Source organism: Abramis brama, assembly GCF_963993115.1.
Source record: "Abramis brama genome assembly, chromosome: 12".
In the NCBI taxonomy this organism is placed as follows: Eukaryota; Metazoa; Chordata; class Actinopteri; order Cypriniformes; family Leuciscidae; genus Abramis; species Abramis brama.
Window position 1 is genome coordinate 11,639,722 of NC_139974.1, and position 17,727 is coordinate 11,657,448.

General features: G+C 37.2%; 1 protein-coding gene and 1 long non-coding RNA gene across 4 annotated transcripts in view; one reads left to right on the top strand and one right to left on the bottom strand.

Moving 5' to 3' along the window:
- Positions 1-5,954: 5,954 nt before the first annotated feature.
- LOC311093516 (uncharacterized protein) lies at positions 5,955-8,206 on the bottom strand. Of its 2 annotated transcripts, XM_084130982.1 has the most exons (4): positions 8,092-8,206; positions 7,746-7,826; positions 6,418-6,664; positions 5,955-6,082 (listed from the first exon to the last, which is right to left on the bottom strand). In XM_084130982.1, exons 1-4 carry the CDS (start codon positions 8,143-8,145, stop codon positions 6,039-6,041), a joined length of 426 nt encoding a protein of 141 aa, XP_083987108.1. In that variant the 5' UTR covers positions 8,146-8,206; the 3' UTR covers positions 5,955-6,038. The 2 variants fall into 2 exon arrangements, 1 of the variants encoding a protein (XP_083987108.1); XR_014608429.1 differs by lacking the exons at positions 5,955-6,082; positions 7,746-7,826 and having other exon boundaries at positions 6,283-6,664; positions 8,092-8,178.
- LOC311093517 overlaps positions 7,607-17,727 on the top strand; it is a 28,173-nt gene continuing 18,052 nt past the window's right edge. For both annotated transcript variants that reach the window (XR_014608430.1, XR_014608431.1), the window contains exon 1: positions 7,607-8,615. This is a non-coding gene — a long non-coding RNA (uncharacterized lncRNA). The remainder of the gene's footprint in view (positions 8,616-17,727) is intronic.

The following is a 17,727-nucleotide window of genomic DNA, read 5'->3' on the forward strand; positions in this document are numbered from 1 at the left end:
ATTCAATCTGGAGCAGGGTCTTTCTATTGCATCAGCTCACCTCTGTTTGCAGTGCTGTCACAGTGACTGATTTATTTGGAGACCAAGGGGAAAGTAGAAGTGGCGAGAAAATGAGCATTAAGGCAACAAAAGATAGACGTACAAGCATTTTGAAATGAAAAAATAAAGCTTTATCAGCACTAGATTGATGCATGTGTGCACCTGGCTGCTGGTGGAGGAACCAAACGAGTTTGAATACAGTACTTGAGTGGAACTTGTAATATATTGTTATTGTCAGTGATAGCTTTGTTGCTATATTATAGTGTGGTGTTTAATGCTTAAGTAAAAAGGTTACTGGTTTGATCCTCACAAGGACTAAGCCAATGAAAATTCAGTAACCATTACTATTTATATACAGCTTCATACAAAACAGATTGTTTCAAAGCAGCTTTACAGTAATACATATCAAAATAATGCTCAATGAAATTCAATAATGAATTAAATAATGAAATTAAATAATGCCAAAAGAATTCAAATCTGCTGTAAAGCAGCTCTAAAAAGACAATATTGTCATTGTTCAGCTAAAGTCATTTTAGCATTGATTCAGTTCAGTTAAACGTGTAAAGTGAATCAATTATGAATTGAGTTCAGTTCAGCTATAAAGCAGCTCTGCAGAAACAGTGATGTCATCATCCAGCTCAATTCAGTTCTCATACAATAGTGTCAGTGCAGTCAAATCAATAACATTGCTGAATATTGAGTGTCCTCTGCAACTAAGCAAAAAAACTTAAGGGGGCCAATTATCCTCAGGCTAGACGAACACATCACAAGTCAGATTGTGGATTGATATCATTTAGGATCTGTTGTGGTCATCTCTAGGTGCATGTCTACCAACTGGTCTGGATATGGATATGGACCGGATCCGGCTGACTACGGTAACTTTGGGATAACCTTATGTGTTGTTGGTGGTTGCCAGGGTGTTACTAAGTGCTTGCTAAGGTGGTTTTTAAAGCATTGCTATATTTTGCATTACTAGATATATTGTTTGGTGGTTGTTTACTTGATTCAGAAAAAAAGCCTATCCAAAATAAAATATTTAAAATGTTAAATATGCCTGTAATAAATAAAAATATAAATAATTTCTTTGTTTAAAAATGTTACATGAATTGTGGTACAGCACAACCAGTGCAGGACTAGTTAAGTGCCAAAGGTGTAATACTTACGATTAGGGGTTTGTTTTTCATCTTAACCCTGTAAAACCTGATATATGAAATAATAGTTTATCGGAACAGTCTATTAAACCTTTTTACAAAATATAAAACGTTTGCATATGTGTTTAATGATTTGTAGCATATTTGAAAAATCAGGCTTTTATGGCTCAAATGGAACAATATAATATGGAGCTCACACTCGAGGATGAAAAAACACCCGTTATATTTAGAGGCTCAAACTGAGCAAAAATACACAATTTGGTGAAGTTGATATTTAGAGGGCCAAAAAATTATGAAATGTGATAGATTGTAATGTAAATCAATGATATCTTCAAAACAGTATCGGAGGAAAATTGCATAAAATAGCCTACATATTATATTTTTTACTCTATAATATGTCTTAGCAAGATTATATTTAAATGCTTACTTTTATGATTTAAGCTCTGTAGTTTTCATTCAAAACATACAATGCAATCCAGTGATGATTGAGACATGTACAAATAAATGCTCCTCAAAAGCCTGTTGTATCCTAATACTTACAATATACAGTAAGAGTTATTCTTACATTTATTTTATAAAAGAGAATTCCAGATTTCACAGCAAAAAGGCGTTTACCACAACCTGGTAGATGTTTTTAGAATTATAATAAAGTTCTTTTATTTACTAAAAAAGTTTCAATTGTCAATCAGATGACATAAGGCATGTATAGATTGATATTTATCATGTTTGTTGACCAATTGGCCAAAATGCACAAATCAAAGAAGGTAAGAGGAGAAAAATAACAATATTAGCCCTAGCAAGCACTAAAAATTAATAGGATAACACACATTACTGCTTAGTTTAAACGCAACAGGACATAACCGGCCCTGTTAAGCGAGATTAGCAGTCGTATTTCATCTATGGTGAATTAGACTACACTAATTGCAGGGACGATTCCCCTGGAGCAGCTTGAGGTTGAGTGTCTTATTGAAGGGCACAGCACAGTGGTGTTAATGCAGGGTTGTTATCTCACTAACATTTTGTCCTGGCTTATCAGGTCTTTAAACATTAGGTTGCTCTAGACTTTAATTAGCGCTCACTGTGGCCTTTATAAAATATGAGGCCTTAAGAAATTGTATTCATTTGCATTATTAAAAACACAATTGTCTTGATGATATAATGGTTACTGAGCTAATTAGCTAGTCAGATTATTGGTATCTGTTTGTATCACTTCTCTTGTCCCTCTTGCTCATTTGGATTTTTTTCACCCAAAACAGTTAGCATAAACACTTTCTTGCATCATCATATTCTAAAGATTTTATTACTGTTATCAATGACCGTGCTGATTGCCTACATAACGCTACAACAAATTCTAACCCCTAAACATGGACGTGTCCACTATTGGGTTTCATCCAGTAGGCCCAAGTCATTGTGGTGCAGACTGCAGTGAGGACATGTGGTTCTTAAGTTGGTTATTGTTGGTTATTGACATTTTGGGTCAATCTGTGCTTGAGTGTTGCGGACTCTTTCTTTAACTGTAGATGGCGACAAGTTACTGTCTTTATGAGCGTCTCGGATCACTCAATCAACCCATAGATCAACCGATTACGAGAGCGGCCTCTAGAGGCGAAATAAAAAAAAAAACTCGTGGAGTTTGTATGACCTTGACACGTGAGGCTGCGCGCGGCACTGAGCGGGACAGATGCAGTTTTAAAACAGACAACGTCTGTTAAGGTATCTATTAAGTAATCTACAGTATATTTTTTCATGTCATTATAAAGTAAATAATTTGTTGAATGCTGTATTAGTGGAGAACTGCAGATAATGGTAACTGTATGACTGTATTGCCGTCGAGGCAGAGAAGACGCTAACATTACTTCAAACGGTTAAAAACACAGGCAAATCCGACCCTAATGTTTAATGTCACTGATTTTTACCATCTGTTTGCATTAGTTTATATCCAGCTGGTCATTTTTATGCATTCGTTTGAAAGGAAAATTGCATACTAGCCTATATAAAGCAAGTGACGTGAGAAAGCAAATTGAAATGTTCAATCAGAAATGCTCGCGATTTCAGTTATTTTTTTTTAATCTTCACTGTAACATTTATTTTGATTAGATAATCATCAAGTGTTCTAAAATATAATCAAATAAATTGTGAGGGTATACAATAAACCTAGGCCTATATCTAATTTCAATTATGCAATGGCTTTTGTGTAGAAACATCTGCAACATTAACTAAGATTTAAAGGCCTTAATACATGCTGTAGAGGTATTGTTCTTTATTAGATCAATTTCAACATTTACTCATGTTGTATCTGTTAACATTAGTTGATGCACTTAAATGAACTAGGCTACATGAATAAAAACGGTATAATTAGTATAGGCTATGAATATTTAATATTAATATTTTAATGAATATTTATGTATTTATTTAATTTAATAAGTACAGTACATTTTCATGGTTCAGCACTTCTTTTGTAATAAAGTTCATCAGTATTTGTTTCCATTCAGTATCCATTTAAAAAAAATCTGTTGGTTAAAGGGATACTCCACTTTAAAATGAAAATTCTGTCATCATATACTCACCCTCATGTTGTTTCAATCCTTTATGAATTTCTTTCTTCTGCTGAACAGAAAGGAAGATATTTAGAAGAATGTCAGTAACCAGACAGTTTCTGTTCTCATTGACTTCCATAGTAGATTTTTTTCCTACTATGGAAGTCAATGAGACCAGAAACTGTCTGGTTACTGACATTCTTCTAAATATCTTCCTTTCTGTTCAGCAGAAGAAAGAAATTCATACAGGTTTGAAACAACATGAGGGTGAGTATATGATGACAGAATTTTCATTTTAAAGTTGAGTATCCCTTTAAAGCTGCAGTCCGCAGTTTTTCCTCTTTGTCACCATCTCTGTTCAAAATCTGCAATTGCAGTTATTCGCGGAATTATTAACTTTAGGTGGGTTGTGCCTTGGCATGGCACAGCGTGGATGAATCCAATGTTTTGAGGAGAATGTGCGACTGTCAATCACCGCGCTGGTGGTGTTGATACTGTCATTCGCAATCACAGATCCTACTTTTTGGAAGTATGAACAACATAAGAATTTTCACCGGAAAATGTCGTCTAAACAAGTAAGTAACATCCACTTTTGTTCTGACCAACTAAGGGGAAAAAAGCATTGCAGTAAATTGCGCGATTAATTCTAACGATCGCTTATCATATAATGTCAAACCGTGCAAATTATACTTTGTTCTCAAATTGTTAATGTTAACAACATCAGCATTGCGTGACTACATTTAATGCCCTTCCGATATTTATCCTTGTTTTGGCATGGGCCCGGTTGCAGTGTCTTTATTTCTGTCGCCACTCCGAAGTTTTTTGCATTTTACAACGGGTGAATCTCCAGTTGTCACTGGTGATTGTCGTTTGAACCTTTCTGGATCCGCCATCAAATTGATGTTTAATTATATCAAGTGCTGTGAGAAAAGGCTATAAAACTCCACCTCCAACATCCTCACACTCATAGCCTACTAGCCGAGACTCCTTCTTTATGTGTACAGATGTGACGTAATGACGCAAAGACATGCTCGAATTTCCCGTGGAAATCCACCAGTACCACTGGAATTAAAAAACATTATTACAAGCTTACCATTTTGAATCGAGCTAAGGCAAGCAGATAGTTTTGAACACTGGCTGGTTATTATGTACTTGCTCAAAAAATTATTTTGGATAATTTTTAACCCAAAAAAGCTACGGACTGCAGCTTTAATCAGTTATTGGCCAGTGCGGTCTAGTCATCGGTAAAATCCACTATTGGTCAACCTCTAGTCTACACTGTATGATGTGATGGATAACTAGTTGTCAATTTAGGTTCCTTTCACACAGCGCTTGTTTTCCGAGAATGCGGTTGTGAGTTCTGAAAATGTACGGGTGTGAATTCGGTTATAGAACGTGGTTGTTGTTGTTGTGTCCTGGCTCAAACTTGATACACGACAGTTGTCACTACCGTAAATAACTGGACTGAGTGTGAACGTAACCGTGTTAAGGACTCAAATACTGACAACCGTTTTCTGCTACTGTGTGTGAACGCAGCCAATTTATTCGGCTATATATATATTTATGAACATTAATATTTATTAATAATGTTAATAATTAATATATAGGCCTATATGTGTTACAGTTTGAATCTGTTTTGGCTTCGTTTAAAACAAAGATGGAGTTGGAATAACTGCAATGGTGTTTAAAATGTAAGTTACAATTTAATTCTTTTGAATGGACTGCTGTATAATTAACAACAGAATTTTGCATTTTTTATCTATTTGATATCTCATTAATGGTCACTATAGTTTCATTTGTGGACTGGAATGCAATACCTCTGTAGATGGTTTAGGCCTACCTTTTCAAAATGCATTGAAGTTGATATTTCTACAGGTAAATAAGATAATTTAAGTGGAAGTTTTTATTATTTAACTTTGTAAATTTCTAGTTCCCAGCAATAATATGTCTTTACATTTGAACGATTATCAATCAATACCTTCTGGCCCAAATGGCCCATACCCAAGATGGTTTGTCTATTTGAATGTCTATTTGATGTCTCATAGATGGAATCTCTAGTGACATTGTTTTTTAATTTCTCTAAACTTTTTTGTGGTTAGTTTGCCTAGTGTGAAATCACTATTTGCACTCCAAAAACTAAAATACCCATACACATAAAACACATAAAGTAGCTGTGTTGTTGCTGCACCCAAAATATACCACTATTGATTTCATTGTATTTATTTTAGACCCACCAGATTTTTTTTATAAGTTAGGTTTTGAATGCAACTTAAAGAAAAAAGATAACCTAATGATTAGTTGCATGATTATCTCAGAGTTCCCACGGGTCCTTGAAATCCTTGAAAGTGTGTGAATCTGAAAAAAAAAATAAAAAAAATGTCAAGGCCCTGGAAAGTTTCTGAAATTAGACATGCATAGATATAGGTCCTTGAAAGTGCTTGAATTTATTTTGTGCAAGAAGTTTTCTGGGAAAAATTCCATATACCCTCCGGTTCGCTAATGTTATTTCGCCAACACTTTGTGGCCTATGCATACTAGCTTGCTTTATTTACGCTAGTTATGCGCATTTACGCGTTACGTTAAGTGTTTCCCGTGTGAGTTACTTTGTGTTGTACGTTGCCATGATTTTCACATGCGCAAAACTGTAACAATGTATCTTACAAGGTAAGACGATGTAACCTTGCTCTCACTTGAAATGTGTCCCCACATTAAGTCCTTGAATTTAAGGGTATTGGACCTGGAAAGTCCTTGAAAGGTCCTTGAATTTGAAGTTAACCAAGGTGCGGGAACCCTGTTATCTTCATAGATTCGACCGCCCCCTACACGTCGGCTCTCCCGCCATCTTGGAGCGGTCAGCGTGTCGTCACTCACATGAAGAATCAATGATGCCACCACATTGCTCACCTTCTGGTTGTGAAACCGCAGAGATTTAAAATCCTGAAGAAATGGGATAACAGGTGAGAATGTGTTGGTTTGTTTTTATATGTATTAACTCAATATTACAGGTTTTTACAATGGTACTTTTTTAATGTTTTACTTTAACTTTTTAATGTGATGTTAGCTGAGTCTGACTCCTTCGTCTTGTTGTATTGTGTTAGTGTAGCAAAATCATCTGCTGGAGTCTATTGCAAATATAAATATTCATATATGTCTAACTAAGGTTGCAGACACTCAGTCAACTTGCTCTTGAATGTTCATGGACTGGCTTTGACCGCTCCAATATGGTGGACGGATTATGTATTAGCGACCCATAGAAACAGCCTCTAATGAGGCATCTATGTATATATATATATATATATAGATTATCGTAGGTAAACAAAATTGTTGTCTACAATTCTATGACATAACCACCCATTAACATGTCTAAATGTGGTCAAGTCCAATCAGTTAATTTGCTTTAAATTGACAATTCAGTCATCTACTCTTTTTCAAAACTTGTGAAACTCCTGTGAAATCAGGCTATTATAGAAATCTCATGTCTTTTCCATGCAATGAAAATCCACGATGATCACGTTCAGTTTCAGTTTATTTAGAAACTAGAAGAAGTTTAGCACATATGTAAAGAGTTACTAAGTTGTTAAAAAGAGGTTGGTTTTTTTTGCTCATATCGTATCTCGCCTAGGGTATCAAGTGAGCCATGGCCCCTCCGAGACAAAAGATGCCCCTGTTTAAAACTGGTTCCAAGAATTAATGTTTTGTGCAGTTCACTGTAATTTCTGAGAACCAAATCTCTGAACACATGTATGTGAACAGGGTTTCTTCCTCTCATTTTCTCTCAGTCCGACATGCACGCACACACTCACTCTCGGCACAGAGTCTGTTCGTGTAAACCTTCTCCCCTTCCCCCCACGTCTCTCTCCCTTTCTGTCCCCCTCGTCCTCGCTCTCACTCTCACTTACACTCTGCAAGCACTATTTCAAGCCTCCATCAGAAGGAGCAAAGGAGAGCGAGTCACAGAGGTCGGGGGGAGGGGCCGGCAGACAGGATTTGGAGTTCAAGTGCATGTGGAGAAAATGACCTGGAAGACAGTGAGACAGAGAGCGGAACGGGAAAGCACAGACTCGAATATCCTCTTCTTTTCCAGGCACAGATATTTGCCCTGGAACCAAAAAGGTGAGATTGAAAAAAAAAAAGAAGAACACACAAGAACAAATGAAAGAAAATCGAACGCCGGGAGACGAGAGCGGAGGACAAGAAAATGTATTCCGGCCCCCTCCCCTGAACTCTCGGCTATGGCTCACTCCTCCTTCTTCCCTCCCTCCCGTGAACCCCTTAGCCTCGCTTTTCTATCTATCGTTCCCTCTCTGTCATTCTCTCCCCTCCCACCTCCTCATGCGGTCGCTCGCGTACACATGCGCCCTTACGATTTCTCTCTCTTTCTCTCTCTTCCTCTCTCCGGCGACTGCAGTGCTTCTCATCCTCGCAGCCTGGCAGCTTCATCCGTGTTCCTCCCTCCTGGACGGAGAAACACGCGCAACCTTTCTAATGGTCCCCCCACCCCTCTGCGTGCCTCCCTAAAATACCAGGCCCCTTCAACAGCTCATTTTCCTACTTGTCTCGGTGCCTGGTCACAGTCCGCTCTCCTTTGCACTTCACTTACATTCAACATTTTTTTTTTATCCATGTTTTTTGTTGAATATTTTTCCAGCCCTATCCCACAAAAATCTCGCATTCATAGTGTGAAAGCAGTATGTACTGAATGAACAGTAGGAAATGGGCTGATGGGATGGGTAGTAGGAAAAAAACGTGGTTTGGAAGGAAACACTGAGATGAGAGAAGTGACTGCCGCTGGGATAGCGGAGAGGAGGAAGGACCCGGAGCAACGAGAGAAAGAACCAAACGTGGGATCAACGAAACCGCGGGAAAAGGAGGAGGAACGACCAGACTGGTACTCTCGTCTTTCTGTTTTAACCCTCTAGTTCTCTCTTTTTCATCAGTCACTATCGCACTCTGTCAATCTGTATCTTTCAACTTTATCTCTGTGTTCATTCTCCTACTATTTCTCGTTCACTTTTTGAAATCATGTTCAAAAGCGTTATTTTTTTCTCTCCTTTTCTCTATTTCTGTTTCCTGCAATTTCGTCTTGTTGAATAACCGTATAGTTTTCTATGGGTTGCCTTGTTTCATATTGTGCAGGGCTGATATTGGGGATGTGCAGCGTTCAGGCATCGGCGGAGCAAATAATCAAAGCGTGTGTGATGAGAACGGACTTATCGTTTCTTCATTCCTTCACTTTTCCTTGTCTAATGCTTGTGGCTGCAAATATATTGTTAGTTTGCATGTTAGGGTTTGCCTGTAAGTGATTCTGCATGCATGCGTGTGTCGTGAGTGCGAGTGTATGTCACCATGCATGCTTGAACATGCAGGAGGGTAAACCGTGCTTGGAATTGTGGGGGTCGTTCTCTTTCCCTGTTTCTGTCTTGCGTGCCGTTCCCAGTATGCCCCTAACTTCCTCTGCCCATCATCCTTTCATCCGGGAACCCCCACAACTGTCCATCCATCCGGTCGACCGCTAGCTCAGGGGAATCAGAGACAATGGCCACAGATCTCGGGCCTGTATGCGTGCCATAGTTGTACAATTAGCTCTAGGCAAAAAGGCACGCTCAGTTTTTGAGTTCGGAAAAGTAACAATCTTAACCGTTTTTGTTGCAAACGTTTGGGCGATATATCGTCGGAACCGCTAACGAAGAGCGACCGAGCTCGTGGACACGTGTGGTAAAGTGCACATCTCATCCAGGGGTTTGCTCGCTGCATCGAGGCATTAAATCAGATACATTGTTGTCGAAATGCACAAAAGCCAAATGCTCCAGCTCTGTCTGTGTGTGTCGTGATGTTCGTACCTCTGTTTCCTCTGAGAAATTTCTCCCTCCTTTCATTCTGGATGATATTTTTGTGGGTTATTGTGGTATCTCTCCACATTTTTGTACAGAGGGAGTGTCTGGTTTTGATCATTTTCTGCTGCTGTCCTTAATGCACCTGGATCTGGTAGGTGTAACGTTTGTTCGTGTGTGGGTGTGTGTCTGTTAGCATTTTGTGATGAGAATAAGTGTGTTTGTGGTTTTCGTAAGGTTGTGCTCCTCAAGCAAGTTTCCATTTTTGCTCTGCATTTTAAATGGGGAACTATACATAATAAAGGGATTTTTCATCCAAACATGACAATTCTGTCATCATTTACTCACCTACATGCGGTCTCAAAGCTGTATGACTTTTTTCTTCTGTGGAACACGAAAGAAGACATTTAGGAAAATCTGTTTTGATGACCATTGACTTCCATTGTATGGGCAATTACACAGACATTTCTCAAAAATATCTTCTTTTACGTTGCAGTTTTAGAACAACATGAGGGTGAGTAAATCAGTTTTGTGTGAACTATCATTTTGATACATATAGTTGTTTTATGTATTGTATGTATCTATATTGTGTTTATGATCATTCTGTGTGCTCTGCAATTTTTATGGACAGACTTTGTTCAAAGGAACTATTTCTTAACTAACATCAGTAGGGGTGTAACGGTACACAAAACTGACGGTTCGGTACGTACCTTGGTTTTGACTTCACGGTTCGGTACAGCAGAGTGAAGAAAACTAAACATAAAATTGCTTTTTTTTAATTTATTAAACAGTGGTTTACTGAACAAATTGTGTCTCTGTCTTTAAATGTATTCAGTTATAATTTAAAAGTTTATTAAGGATACATTAATATACTACTAGGATACTAAGGCTGTAAACTATATAGGGAGCCCTTACTTGCACATTACTATAATATTAAAGGTTAAAAACAGAGCCCAGATTATTAGCCTAAATTCAGTTGCTATTTATTTTTAGATATAATAATCAACACTCAAATAACAAATTGTATGCAAACATGTAAACTGCAAAATTTAAACTTCTAAATTTAATTATGTTTTTACTCCAATTCGTTGTTGAAATATAATCATGAAGAGATGATCGTGTCTTCTGTTGAACACAAAAGAAGATATTTTGAAGAATGTCAGTAACTAAACAGTTGATGGGCCCCATTGACTTCCATAGTATGGAAAAACAACGGCCCATCAACTGTTTGGTTACCAACATTCTTCAAAATATCTTTTTTTGTGTGTGTGTGTGTTCAACAGAGGATAGAAATTCATACAGGTTTGGATCAACTTGGGGGTGAGTAAATGATGACAGAATTTTCATTTTTGTGTGAACTATCCCTTTAATAATTTTAAATGCACAAGCAAAAAACTGGATTTCAAACTACATTTCAAATTTGGTATTTCTCAAAAATTTAATTAGTGATACTGACCATGTGAATTATTTTGTAAGAAAGGTCTGATTTCTTTTGATTGTTGTTAGTTCATGCTAATTTTTAATTTTTTTTAAATTTTTGTGGGTGTTGTTATTTTTGTTTGTATTGGTTTGACTTTTGAACTCCAAGGACATTTTACAGTGGCTTAACAAGCAATAACAACTTAATATTAGTTAATTCTTCATGCTTTATGTTTCCCATTTTAACATGTTTATATTTTGCTTTTATATTATTGGGGTAACATGGATGAAAAAAAATATATATAAAGAGGATCGAATATGTCTGCTCGGTGTTGCTGTTATGTATCTACTGTATATTTTGTCGCTTTCATATTTATAACGTCTGATCTAACAAAGAGCTTGTTGTTGATATTTATTAATCTGCAGCAAAATAAAATCCATTATCTACAGATAATCATCATGATAGTGGTTTTGCAGTCTGCTGTCTGTGATTGGTTGCTTGCCATGGCCTGTTGGTGGATGGCGTGCATCTGTGCCGTGACCCTAGCCTGACCCTGTTAGCACTCAAGGGGACTGAAGGGAGAGAGAAGTCAGGGCGAGCAGAGTTGAGGGTGGGGGATGAGTTTGATGACTCTTTGATATCAAAATTTGGATGAGGAAAGTGTCTAGTCTAGTGCATGACAGACAAGAAGCAGAGGAGGGGGGGGGGGGAAACATAGCCGCTCCACAACGACACGCTCCGTTTGATATACTGAGCCATCAGTGGCCGTCAAGGGGACTTTCCGGAAAATAACGCCATTGATTTCAACATCAGAAGAGAGATGAAGTGAGAGAAAAGAGCAAAGGAGAGATGATGCCATGGTGTTAGGGTCTCTAGTGTTATGAAATATTACTCATACCGCCTGTCTGTTATGTAACGTTACATAACCCAGGCTTCCGTGGTAACTCTGTTATTGGAGCTCAACTTGTTATCAGGAGGATATTTGAAACTTATGGATTGGAGCTGAAGAAGTCCTTTGATGCATAATTTAAGAAGTGTGTGGAATCACAGTCATGTAACTATGCATTGTACCTTCTTTTGATTCGGCTCAACAGAAACGACTCAACATGCGTTTTTCTCCATAAATAAGTTCCTATGTTGCTAAAATAACAGCATGATCAACATGCAATTAAACAATCCAGTTGTGAATTTTATCGTTTAAGAATCTTCAATGGAATCAAGGAAATCTGATCTTTTGCACATGGTCACTTATATTAGATTATTAGATTACATAGAAATGGTGCAGAATGTTAAATATTGTTTATTCACTTTACTTTATAATGTTTCTTTGTTTAACGTTTCAAAAATCCTAATTCTTTTAGAACCACTAATTTTCAGTGTGGTCTCAGATTTTTGAATCACTCTAGTATATGAAATTGATATCTCCATTTATTTAAGCTTGTGTTTTGACAACTCAAATATATTTTGCCAATGTAATAGTTAGCTTTATTCTTCAGCTTTTTTTTATTTACATTTTGAATTTCCAATCTCTGTGTAGCAGACCATGTGGCCTTGTTTCAGGCTCATCACTCTTACAAAGTTGTCATCGTGGAATGTTTCCCATGGTTCTCTGTAACAAAACAGTGTGTAAATTAGCATCAGCCTTGTCCCAATATCAAGGTCAGAAACTTCATCAGTCTTACCCATGTTTGTTCATGTCAGAGCCCCATGGGTATTGCATATCAACTGTCTATAGAAACTTCAATGCTTGTTCAGTGACATTCATGTCTCATTCAAATCAGTTCAAAAGTCAGTTCAGGGTGAACAGTGAATAGCCATTCGGTTAGTAACTTTTACAAATGCGTATACAGAACTTTTAAAGTACTTTCAATAAATAGCAAAGAAAATGAAGAATGAGAGACTACTATTTCAGTGAGAGTTGCGTAGGGGCTGTAGAGCCAGTGCAATCCTGTTAAGGATGAAAAAAAAGATACTTGATATTTTGAATATTGTATATTTTAAAATATTGTCACAATGTCACATTGTCACAATTTAGCACTTTTAATTGATTATATTAAATAATTAAATATTAAACTATTTAAAACTCATTTTCAAAATGCATTGGTTGGATTTTTAATCGATTGATCCATTAATTTAAGGCCATGTTCAGATTGCCAGCAAAATATATATATATTTTTTTGCATATCCAGATTTTATCCAGATGGGTTTTTGGGTCTGGACAGCAAAAAAAACTCATGAAATAGAATTTCAAACTGTCTTTTGCATTATTCTTAACGCGGCACATAACAATAATGTCAAAACTGGTGCCGAAAATATTGGAATGTCCAAAGATTTCTGCTTTTCTTGTGAGACGGAGGAGTTCTGCACCGCAACTCGACAGCTTATTAGAGAGCAAGATGATGCACCTCCATTTTTCCTGCACTTTGAAAGCCTTGTCATATACGTTGGTACGCCTACGTCATTACTTAAGCAACCCATGCATATAGGTTGGTTATGTCTGGACACACATATCTTATTTGATCACTTGCATTTAAAAGTGCAGACAGTCACTGATCTTGACTTTCAAAAATCTGATCTTGCAGTCTGAACATAGCCCAAGAAAATGCATGAATTGTTACACCCCTATTATTATTAGAATTCATAATTGAAATTGACATAATCTTGATATTGAGATTAAAAGAAATTGAGACATTAAATTAAATGTGTAGTTTAAATCTGGTATGTAATATTTTCAACATATTGTATTAAAAAAAAATAATTAATGTTTTGCACAAGTATGTTTAAGTACTCTGTACATTACTTGATATAGCAACATTAACTCAACCAATAGTATTAGTTTGGGCTGGGTCTGATGCTAGTGGCACAGAAATTACATACTTCAGCTTTACATTGATTTGATGTTCAGTGGTGTATATTAATATTGACAGTTTTATTAATACAAACAATTTTCAGTATACCATTCCTTCTCTTATCCAGTCGCAACTTTCCTTATCTGGAATATTTTCCATGTTCAGATCAGGCTGTAGGACATTTCAACATTCCATTGTCTGTCAATCTCTCCCACTCCTTCTTTTACTCCCTCCCTCCATTCTCTCCATCTCATGTATTTCTCATTCATAATGGATGAAATTCAACCACATACCACACTGTAATGGATTGCATACACCTCAGGAGATCCCCAGTCACCGGATTGTACTGGATCTTTCCGTTAAGAGAGATGGATGAAACACGCAAATGTGAAATATCTTGTGAGGAACTTTCACTTACTTTTGACCTCTTGACGATACTATTGCATGGGGAAAGCTTTACCTCTTAGAAAGAATGAATTGCGAACATTTCAATAACAAATGTTCAGCATATTTCTGTTATACATCATCATCTATTTCTCGAGCCGTCTTGATTTCACCACAATAGCACAATACGGTTTAAACAAAGCAAATGCAATCAGGCACATTTACAAAATACTTTAGGTGATGCATTTTTGAAAAAAAAAAAAGGGTGGCAATTTGACATTGATGATTGCTAGACCCATATCTAGTTGCATCTATAGGTATCTATGGCAGCAATTGAATATTGAATAGGTCAGATCTTGCTTGAAAGACTAGTTGCATTACTCTACGAGGTTTCAGTCATCACATTTTGAGAATTAAGTATTGGCACCAATTAGCATAGTTAGCTGATTTGTCTATTTGTGAAAGGAAAAGCAATGGTTGGTAGAATTGAGAAATAAAATTGGACTCAGGCACATTGTTCTCACTTATTCAGAAAATCTGATTTGAGAGTTAATGAAATATTGTCTGGTTTTGGGAGATCTGTAAATTTAAAACTAACATAACATTCTTGAGAGAATGATGATGAGCAGTATTTAGGATAACTCTGCTTCCAGGGACAAAACTTTAATGTTAGCTTTTCTGGAACTTGGTGAACAAAATGCTGAAGAGGAGAATCTGTCATGTACCTAAAACTTCCACATTTCCCAGAATCTTGGACAGATAAGTTGTTTGTTCCATGAAATTTCTCAGAAATAGATCCTTTAGGAAAATATGCAGTTTAAATTCCAAAAAGGGAGCATTGCCAGCAGAAGAACCTGGTGTCAGTGTCAGAAATTGGTTGATAATTTGACATCTCAATTCTAGTGTAGCCACAGGAGACGTTTGGAGCTCAGTAGCAGTCCACCAGCGTGCAGGCGGATGAATTCCTCAAGAAAGATTAAAACAAAACCCTATGGGGAATGTCAGTTAAGGTCTGCTGTGCTTGTCCAAGCTTGAAAGGAACCCAAGGAGAACACAGGTGCATGAATATTATTTGAACTACAAAGCTTAAGTCTTATCCATTGGACAGAGAATCCAATAATTGTTACTGTTCTTTAAATTTGGATGGGATAGACTGTGTTGAGAGGAAAAGACTGTCAATTTTGTATTGGTTACTATCAGCAGATGATCATGCGGTTCAGTGCCAATGTGAATGTGATTCATAATTAGACAGAGGTTGTAAAATTGCAGTTTGAGTTTGGAGAGAAATGTAGATGTTTTGAGAGCGTTGGCTCTTGTTTTAATACTGGCAAGGATCTCATAATTCATCTTTCAGTCGTGTTCATATCATCCTCCCCTGCATCTCAGAGCTGTGCCGGGAGACCGCAGCCGCACATAGCTCTTCATTCAGATGCACACACACTCAGTACAAACTCACAGTGGCGTATGATTCAGCCAGATGTCTCAATTAGCTGAATGATACGATTTCCAGTCAGTAGCATAAAACAATGCATTTGGAAAACATGGGCTGAAAATTAAAGAGGCTGTTTACCAGTTTAAAGTATCAGGTTCATTGTTCCCGCTAATTTGATCGGGAGGCATTTTGGAAAAACACTGAATATGCATCTTTACCAAAGGGAAGGCACATAGAAATGTATGTTTGTTGTGTAATCCCACCGCCACTTAAAACTAGAGCACTAAATCTGCATTAATGAAGGATCAACTTTGCAAATAGCAAATTGTCAAACACAATAACACAAATGTTGGTCTGATGCATGCAATGCTTATGTCTGTATGTAATGATGGTTAGCTTTAACTTTTTGTACTTAAATTGACACTATAGAGTGAACAATCTGTTTTACAACCAGAGAAAAACACAATTCGCAACTTTTAGTTTATAGACTAAAATATGCTTGCAGTGGAAGTTTGGAGCTGGAATCAGCAAATATTTTATTAAATACCCTTAGCCTGATTTACATATTAGCTTACATTTGCTGCTTCACTCTCCAGTATAGCAGCTTGCCGGCTTTTAATTGATTGCCAAGTTATATAATGTGCATGTTTTTGTCATATACTTGTGTATAATATAATATAACATAATATAATAATACTTTTATTTTACATGATCATTTAATATAATATGAAAATGTACAAAATATAAATTAATTTCAAACAATTTATAGTATGCTTTCTGTTGCTTTTGTTTCAATTAAGAGCAATTTCTGTAATCTTATACAGGCAATTTCTTCAATAAACATCTGCCAGAGAATTAAAAAAAATACAAATATTTACCTTAATCATTAATGTTAGTGTGGTTTGTATTTGTTTTTACTGATTATGAATAAAATAAATAGAATTAACTCAATTTAACATAATGCAATGGTGAAATCATGTGTTCTTTCAGAGACAATACCAGATGAAAGTATGCAACTCATTCGGCTTCAAAGTTCATTAGTTGGTCATTGAAAAACCTTGACCCTTATTCTGAAAGCTGGGGCGATGTGTTGAAGTGGTTATGTGTGAACAGCTTTGGGATATTATTGTCTGAGTGTGAGTTGTCATGACATTGAGAATATCACTGTTAGAGGCAATGACATTTCACTGTGTAGGAAGAATCTGATGACTGGGCCTGATAGTGTGCATAATATACTGCACTTAATATCTAGTGGGGGGTAGCAGCGGTCTGTCTGAACATATGTTTCTTTGGAGAAGCAGTAATTATGGAAGTACAGTTGTGGTGTAAGGGTTAATAGCTGCAGCTTGCTGGAATGCGTCCACATGTTGTGTGTGCGTGTGTTGGAATGTTTCCAGGTTGATGCAGACATTTGCAGACATTTACATTTGCCCCGCCAAAGTCGTACCTTTGACGAGACGCTCTCTTTTATTAGATGCCGTGGTTCCTTTTTCGTTTTTGACTTTCTTTTTGCCTCTATTGTCCTCATATGTCACTGTCTTCCTGCTAGATTCTCCCCTCCCCCCTTTTCCTCTCTCCTTCCCTCACCAGCCTCCTGCGTTACCCCATGTGTTCTCTCTCTCTCTCTCTCTCTCTCTCTCTCTCTCTCTCTCTCTCTCTCTCTCTCTCTCTCTCTCTCTCTCTCTCTCTCTCTCTCTCTCTCTTATTTCGCACATGAATTTCAAACCCTGAGGTGCTGGGGGGTTGGGTGTGAGGGATAGCGAGACAAGAAGAGAGACTGTATGTGTGTGAACGAGTTGAAGTGTGTGTGTGTCAGCGGTATGCATGCATAGATACTTCAGTATGTTCATCTACATGCAAACGTGTGTGTGTGTGTGTGTGTGTGTGTCATGAGAGACAAAGAAACAGAGACAGTGTCTGTTATCGGTGCATTAGAGTGCCTGGTACTGTTGGTCGTGTCCGATTTGTAGCTCTCATTCTCAAAGGGCTACAGTAATTGGGCAGCACATCTGTCTCTTATGATTTGATTGGCCAGTTTCGTGTTACAGTGCGAAGGGGATCTGGCGTTCAGTCGTGGTCATTTC

Coding starts and splice junctions, on each gene's coding strand:
- LOC311093516 (XM_084130982.1), bottom strand. CDS start 8,145: ATGAGAAGCACTGCAGTCGCCGGAGAGAGGAAGAGAGAGAAAGAGAGA. Junction 6,665..7,745: donor TCTGTCTCACTGTCTTCCAG/GTCATTTTCTCC, acceptor CCATTTCTTCAG/GATTTTAAATCTCTGCGGTT. Junction 6,083..6,417: donor AATGTGGGGACACATTTCAA/GTGAGAGCAAGG, acceptor TTTTTTTTTCAG/ATTCACACACTTTCAAGGAT.